Genomic DNA, 8,474 nt, shown 5'->3' with positions numbered 1-8,474 from the left:
TTACTAGAGGCTGGGAAGAAGGGGAATATGGGAAGTTACTGTTTAATGGGTGCAGAGTTTTCAGTTTGGGATAATGGAAAGGTAATGGTTGGATAAAAATGGAAATGTACTTAATGCCAATAAACTGTATACTGAAAAGTGGTTATATGGTCAATTTTATGTTAGGTATGTTTTACTTCAATAAGAAAATCACATGAAAAATACACAGTGGCAAGTTATGTTTGGACCTACAGGCCATATGCTCAAAAAAATAAAAGTTAAAAACAACAACAAAAAAGCAGGATCATCCAGAGCATTAGAAATACTAATATTTTAATATACATCATCAAATAAAAACAGACTTGGGTCTGTCACCCCAAAGCCATACCCTATGTGTTCCTTACTATAATAATTCATGTCCACCATGATTACGGATGACGTATTTACATTAAGTTCCAACCAGACATACAGGGAGAAAGAGGGAACTGAAGCAACAGACCGGTCAACACACTGACACAGCAGCCATCTGTCGACAGGACTGTCCTGAATCCAAGGAACCAAAATCACGTGGCAGGGCTGGGAGCTTCACCTTAGCTGGGAAGGCCTACTTTCATGTCATAGGGCACTTCTGGAAGGAAGCTCTGCCACGGGTAGCTCTAAGTACTTGCAGATTTCCTACTGGTCCTACACAGGAAGTCATTCTTTAGTCTCACCTGCACGAGTTCCTGTTATGAGGCCAGGGAGGGCTGGTGAATTGAAACCCAGTTCCAGGGAGTGATGTCATCTTGATTGTGCTTTGATCCTGGTGACCTGCTTCCCATCCTGGTGTTGTTGCAGTCCTTCATCTGAGGTTCAGGTTACAAGGGAACCAGAAGGAAAAGGGGGAAGTAGGAAAATAGAAAAAGAAAAAAATGCTTGCACATTTCCTTTGTTTCACTAACGCATTTTCTGCTTCCATTTACTTTGATGGCAGGACCTAGCTGACGGCAGATGGAAGCTGTAGAGATGCTCGTGGAGAAGGAAGGGGCTCCCATATAGATCTCAAAACTCAAAGGATTAAAATATATGGAAAACCTTCATTATTTCTGATGGCTCCTAACTCCGAAAAAGTGACTTATTCTTTCTTCGTTGGATAAAGTTTTAAAAACAGACATTAATGCTTTAGAAACATTTGTAAATTATTATAAACAAGGCACAAATGCAGGAGCTATCTTAGCAACACACAGAAATAACAAATAACAAATGTCTGGAGAGGTATGAATACTCATATTCTTTCTGTATCATGTCAAGTAAATTAGGTCAGATCTGGAAATCCTGTCACTAAGTAATAAAATAGGATTGCCATTCAATTCCATTTAGATGAGATCCTTTGGTTCTTACTACACTAAACCAAAACCCTAAAATGAAGTTAAGCATAAGAAGCAGCAGAAATTGCTAAAATTCCAAGATGAAAGGAAGAGAGGCCTTTCTAAAATAAAACAAAACAAAAAACTTAAGCAATTAAATGAAGGAAAGATTTCCATTTTTATCACATTTATTTTATAATCATGATTTCTTAGTCCTTATTAAGTTGATACAATTTGGGGAAATAAATACTCCCTTCCCTTTTTGTTGCATATGTACGAGTGGAGGAAGAGGGAACAGAATATGAGAGAACAAGCAACAGGTATAGGGAGCAGAAAGATAAAGTTGAAGAGAGACGGTGTTTCTATGAACCCTTCCTAAGCAGTACCAACCAACAAAGTATACAAAGTTGGCAACGTGAGCGTTTTCTTCTCAGTGGACTTCTGAAAGTATGAAATAATATGGAACCACATTCAGCATACATTAATTATATAGCATCGTGGTAGATGTTTTCTATCAGACATGATGTATATATTCTTCTTTCCTCAATTTTTAAGCTCCATAGATGACACTACTCATGAAGCACTTTTAGTGTATTATTCAGCAAATATTAATTATGATCATATAAACCAATCTTGCTTAGCAGAAAGCACTATTAGCTGCCATGTAAAGGTCCTCCTTTCAAGTAACACTTAAATGTACACTTGGAGCTTTCAGAGGAAGTTCTTGAAGGGCATTTCTCTTTCAGTTGGGTTTACAACTCATCTGCAACACTAAATGCAGATAAAATAAAGATCACACCTTATTTAAAGGTTTGCACATAAATGCCCCTTGCAAATGTAGCCAATATCTTGTCCAGAGAGTAATGGTAAAGAAACTGTTCTCTTCCAGCCTTTTTCTTCCATTTCCTCTAAAGGTCTTTATCCCAATGTTTCGGTGCTCCATCGGTGAGTGTGAGGCAGGGCTGCCTCCGTGCTGGAGATGCCTGTCACAGAGAAGGTCGGAATGTGTGCAGATAACCCTGCCTTATGCTCATCTCATCAGTTCTGCCCAATCCACAGGGGTAAAAAATGGATGAGATTTGATATCTTCAACACCAGCAACTCCAGCACCAAGACGCTCCACAGGGTTGAACTGCAAGAGCTACAAAGGAAGGATTTAGTGAGTAACAGGAATCCAAGTGGTGAATCAAAGGAAAACAAAAATATAGGAAAGGAAAGAACTGCTCGATTCAACCCTAGTGACAATGGACTTGATTAATAGCCAACCGACGAGATTTCCTTGAAAGGGAGCTATGTCTAACACCACTGTAGCTGTGGGGTGGTGGGGGATATCTGAGTTTATGGCTTTTCAACTGATTTTAAACATGACCTTGAGTAACTCACTTTGGTTCTCTCAAACTCATAATAGGACCGTTACACCTATCAATTTCCTATTCCAAAGCACACTGTGACATTAATTAGACATTGTGCCAAAATCTGAGACGTCCAGTTCCTTCTTTCATGGGCATGCTGAAATAATGTGTCTTGAGACTTTCGTGCATCCTCATGTTTTGTTTTAACAGCTTTACTAAGGGATAATTTATATAGCATAAAATTCATCTGGTGTAAGTGTACAAGTCAGTGATTCTTTTTTTCTTTTAAGATTTTATTTATTTGACAGCAAGAGACACAGTGAGAGAGGGAACACAAGCAGGGGGAGTGGGAGAGGGAGAAGCAGGCTTCCTGCTGAGCAGGGAGCCCAATACGACACTCAATCGCAGGACCCTGGGATCATGACCTGAGCCAAAGGCAGACGCTTAACAACTGAGCCACCCAGGCGCCCCCAATTCAGTGATTCTTAATAAATGTAAAAAGTTGTGGAACCATCACACAATCCAGTTTCAGAACACTGTGATCACCCTAAAAAGTTTCCTCACGCTATTTGCGTTGATCCTCACTTCCATCCCCAGCCCTAGGCAAACAGTGATCTGCTTTTAGTCTCTATAAATGTGACCTTCCTAGATATTTCATGTAAATGGACTCATAAAATATGTTGCCTTTTGTAGTTGCCTTCTTTTACTTAGCATAATGTTTTTCAGATTCATCTATGTTGTAGCAGGTATCAACAGCCTGTTACCTTTTATTTCTGAATAGCATTCCAATTTTTGGATAGAACACATTTTGTTAATCTACTCACCAGTTAATAGGCCTGTAGTCTTTCCAGGTTGAGGCCATAATGAGTAATATTGCTATTAACATTCACATATGTCTTTGTGTAAACATATGTCTTCATTTCTCTCAAGGATGTTTCTAGGAGTGAACTGCTGGGTCATGTGGCAAATTTATGTTTAGCTTTTTAAGAAACTGCCAAACCTTTCTAAAGTAGCTGCACCATTTTACAGTCCCACCAGCAATGTATGAGAGTTCCAGTTTTTCTACATCCTCACCAATACCTGATACTATCTTTTGATTACAGCCCTTTTAGTGGGTATTAGTGGCATCTTATTATGATTTTAATTTGTATTCCCTAGTGAGTAATGGTGGTGAGCATCTTTTCATGGCCTTCTAAGTCATTCATAGGGCTTCCTTGGTGGATCTTTGCCCATTTTTATACTGAATTGTCTATTTAGTTATAAGAATTTTTTTTTTAAGACTTGATTTTAGGTAATCCCTACACCCAATGTGGGGCTCGAATTTATAACCCCGAGATCAAGAATTGTACGCTCTACCAACCTAGCCAGCCAGGTGCCCCTATAAGAGTTCTCTATACATTCTGAATACGAGTCCCTATTAGTTACATGATTTGAAATATTTTCTCCCACTCTGTGGCTTGTCTTTTCATTTTCTTACTGATATCTTTTGAAGTATAAAAGTTTTTAATTTCAATGAAGCCCACATTATCAACTGTTTTCTTTTATGGATGTTTCTGGTGTCATATCTAATAACTCTTTGCCTAACCTGTCAAGAAGATTTTCTCCTGTGGTTTCTACAATTTTTAGTTTTAGCTCCCATCTATGTAAGTCTAAGAGCTATTTTGAGTTAATTTTTGAATATGGTATGAAGTAAGAGTCTTAGTTAATTTTGGTTTTAGCATGTGACTTATTTGATTTTCCCAGCACCATTTGTTGAAAAAACTATTTTTTCACCATCAAATTCTCTCGGCACCTTTATTGAAAATCAACTGACCATAAATATAAGGGTTTATTTCTGGAGACTCAATTCCAACCCATTGATCTATATGCCTATCTTTGCTCTAATAACACAAAATTTTTTAGGAATTTTCTAATTTCCCAAGGTGCAAGGTGAGATTTTCTTTTTTTTTTTTTTAAGATTTTATTTATTTATTTGACAGAGAGAGACCGGGAGAGAGGGAACACAAGCAGAGGGAGTGGGACAGGGAGAAGCAGGCCTCCCACAGAGCAGGGAGCCCGATGCGGGGCTCGATCCCAGGACCCTGGGACCATGACCTGAGCCGAAGGCAGACGCTTAACGACTGAGCCACCCAGGCACCCCGCAAGGTGAGATTTTCATTTGAGACCTTTCTTCTTTTCTGATATAGGTGTTTATAAGCCATAAATTTCCTCAATAACTGATTTAGCTGCAGCTGATAAATTTTGATATATTGTGCTTTCATTCCATTAAAAATACTTTATAGCTTCTCTTGAGACCTCTTCTTTGATTCATAGGCTATGTAGAAGTGTGTTATTTAATTTCCAAATATTTGTGGACTCACCAGATCTCTTTCTGATTTCTAATTAAATTGTTATGATCAGAGTATGTTGTATGATTTTAATCCCCCTTTAATATTGAAGCTTGTTTTGTGGTATAGTATATGATCTATCTTGGAGAATGTTCCATGTACATGTGATAAGAATGTTATTCTGCAATCATTGTTCCATATATGTCAGAGATGGTGAATAATGTTGTTGAAGTCTTCTCAGTATCCTTGCTGATTTTCTTTTTTTTTTTTCTTTTTTTTTTCTTTTTTTTTAATTTTTTTATTTTTTTAATTTTTTTTATTCTTATGTTAATCCCCATACATTACATCATTAGTTTTAGATGAAGTGTTCCATGATTCATTGTTTGTGCATAACACCCAGTGCTCCATGCAGAATGTGCCCTCCTCAATACCTACCACCAGGCTAACCCATCCTCGCACCCCCCTCCCCTCTAGAACCCTGTTTGTTTTTCAGAGTCCATCGTCTCTCATGGTTCGTCTACCCCTCCGATTTCCCCCGCTTCATTCTTCCCCTCCCGCTACCTTCTTCTTCTTCTCTTTTTTCCTTAACATATATTGCATTATTTGTTTCAGAGGTACAGATCTGAGATTCAACAGTCTTGCACAATTCACAGCACTTACCAGAGCACATACCCTCCCCAGTGTCTATCACCCAGTCACCCCATCCCTCCCACCCCACCCCCCACTCCAGCAACCCTCAGTTTGTTTCCTGAGATTAAGAATTCCTCATATCAGTGAGATCATATGATACATGTCTTTCTCTGTTTGACTTATTTCACTCAACGTAATACCCTCCAGTTCCATCCACGTCGTTGCAAATGGCAAGATCTCATTCCTTTTGATGGCTGCATAATATTCCATTGTATATATATACCACATCTTCTTTATCCATTCATCTGTCGATGGACATCTTGGCTCTTTCCACAGTTTGGCTATTGTCGACATTGCTGCTATAAACATTGGGGTGCACGTACCCTTTCGGATCCCTACTTTTGTATCTTTGGGGTAAATACCCAGTAGTGCAATTGCTGGATCATATGGTAGCTCTATTTTCAACTTTTTGAGGAACCTCCATACAGTTTTCCAGAGTGGCTGCACCAGCTTGCATTCCCACCAACAGTGTAGGAGGGTTCCCCTTTCTCCGCATCCCCGCCAATATCTGTCATTTCCTGACTTGTTAATTTTAGCCATTCTGACTGGTGTGAGGAGGTATCTCATTGAGGTTTTGATTTGGATTTCCCTGATGCCAAGCGATATTGAGCACTTTTTCATGTGTCTGTTGGCCATTTGGATGTCTTCTTTGGAAAAATGTCTCTTCATGTCTTCTGCCCATTTCTTGATTGGATTTTTTGTTCTTTGGGTGTTGAGTTTGATGAGTTCTTTATAGATTTTGGATACTAGCCCTTTATCTGATATGTCATTTGCAAATATCTTCTCCCATTCTGTCGGTTGTCTTTTGGTTTTGTTGACTGTTTCCTTTGCTTTGCAAAAGCTTTTTATCTTGATGAAGTCCCAATAGTTCATTTTTGCCCTTGCTTCCCTTGCCTTTGGCGATGTTTCTAGGAAGAAGTTGCTTCGGCTGAGGTTGAAGAGGTTGTTGCCCGTGTTCTCCTTTAGGATTTTGATGGACTCCTGTCTCACATTGAGGTCTTTCAACCATTTTGAGTCTGTTTTTGTGTGTGGTGTAAGGAAATGGTCCAGTTTCATTCTTCTGCATGTGGCTATCCAATTTTCCCAACACCATTTGTTGAAGAGACTGTCTTTATTCCACTGGACATTCTTTCCTGCTTTGTCAAAGATGAGTTGACCATAGAGTTGAGGGTCCATTTCTGGGCTCTCTATTCTGTTCCATTGATCTATGTGTCTGTTTTTGTGCCAGTACCATGCTGTCTTGATGATGACAGCTTTGTAATAGAGCTGGAAGTCCGGAATTGTGATGCCGCCGGCTTTGCTTTTCTTTTTCAACATTCCTCTGGCTATGCGGGGTCTTTTCTGGTTCCATACAAATTTTAGGATTATTTGTTCCATTTCTTTGAAAAAAGTGGATGGTATTTTGATGGGGATTGCACGGAATGTGTAGATTGCTCTAGGTAGCATTGACATCTTCACAATATTTGTTCTTCCAATCCATGAGCATGGAACGTTTTTCCATTTCTTTGTGTCTTCCTCAATTTCTTTCATGAGTATTTTATAGTTTTCTGAGTACAGATCCTTTGTCTCTTTGGTTAGATTTATTCCTAGGTATCTTATGGTTTTGGGTGCAATTGTAAATGGGATCGACTCCTTAATTTCTCTTTCTTCTGTCTTGTTGTTGGTGTATAGGAATGCCACTGACTTCTGTGCACTGATTTTATATCCTGCCACTTTACTGAATTCCTGTATGAGTTCTAACAGTTTTGGGGTGGAGTCTTTTGGGTTTTCCACATAAAGTATCATATCATCTGCAGAGAGTGAGAGTTGGACTTCTTCCTTGCCAATTTGGATGCCTTTGATTTCTTTTTGTTGTCTGATTGCTGTGGCTAGGACTTCCAATACTATGTTGAATAGCAGTGGTGATAGTGGACATCCCTGCCGCGTTCCTGACCTTAGGGGGAAAGCTCTCAGTTTTTCCCCATTGAGAATGATATTCGCTGTAGGTTTTTCATAGATGGCTTTTATGATATTGAGGTATGTACCCTCTATTCCTATACTCTGAAGAGTTTTGATCAAGAAAGGATGCTGTACTTTGTCAAATGCTTTTTCTGCATCTATTGAGAGGATCATATGATTCTTGTTCTTTCTTTTGTTAATGTATTGTATCACATTGATTGATTTGCGGATGTTGAACCAACCTTGCAGCCCAGGGATAAATCCCACTTGGTCATGGTGAATAATCCTTTTAATGTACTGTTGGATCCTATTGGCTAGTATTTTGGTGAGAATTTTTGCATCCATGTTCATCAGGGATATTGGTCTGTAATTCTCCTTTTTGATGGGGTCTTTGTCTGGTTTTGGGATCAAGGTAATGCTGGCCTCATAAAATGAGTTTGGAAGTTTTCCTTCCATTTCTATTTTTTGGAACAGTTTCAGAAGAATAGGTATTAATTCTTCTTCAAATGTTTGGTAGAATTCCCCTGGGAAGCCATCTGGCCCTGGGCTTTTGTTTGTTGGGAGATTTTTGATGACTGCTTCAATTTCCTTAGTGGTTATAGGTCTGTTCAGGTTTTCTATTTCATCCTGGTTCAGTTTTGGTAGTTGATACATCTCTAGGAATGCATCCATTTCTTCCAGGTTATCTAATTTGCTGGCATAGAGTTGCTCATAATATGTTCTTATAATTGTTTGTATTTCTTTGGTGTTGGTTGTGATCTCTCCTCTTTCATTCATGATTTTGTTGATTAGGGTCATTTCTCTTCTCTTTTTGATAAGTCTGGCCAGGGGTTTATCAATCT

The 8,474-nt window shown here is 38.8% G+C and overlaps 1 protein-coding gene across 4 annotated transcripts in view; it reads right to left on the bottom strand.

The window, feature by feature from the left end:
- Positions 1-301: 301 nt before the first annotated feature.
- The window catches only part of RPS6KC1 (ribosomal protein S6 kinase C1), a 204,436-nt gene continuing 196,263 nt past the window's right edge, over positions 302-8,474 (bottom strand). For all 4 annotated transcript variants that reach the window (XM_044916375.1, XM_044916377.1, XM_044916374.1 and 1 more), the window contains one exon: positions 302-2,466. In XM_044916375.1, the coding sequence (XP_044772310.1) occupies positions 2,356-2,466 (111 nt within the window). In that variant the 3' untranslated portion in view covers positions 302-2,355. The remainder of the gene's footprint in view (positions 2,467-8,474) is intronic.

This window comes from Neomonachus schauinslandi, chromosome 6, assembly GCF_002201575.2.
Source record: "Neomonachus schauinslandi chromosome 6, ASM220157v2, whole genome shotgun sequence".
Taxonomy (NCBI): domain Eukaryota; kingdom Metazoa; phylum Chordata; class Mammalia; order Carnivora; family Phocidae; genus Neomonachus; species Neomonachus schauinslandi.
The sequence above is the reverse complement of the archived record's forward strand: the minus strand, read 5'-3'. Positions and strand labels throughout refer to the sequence as shown.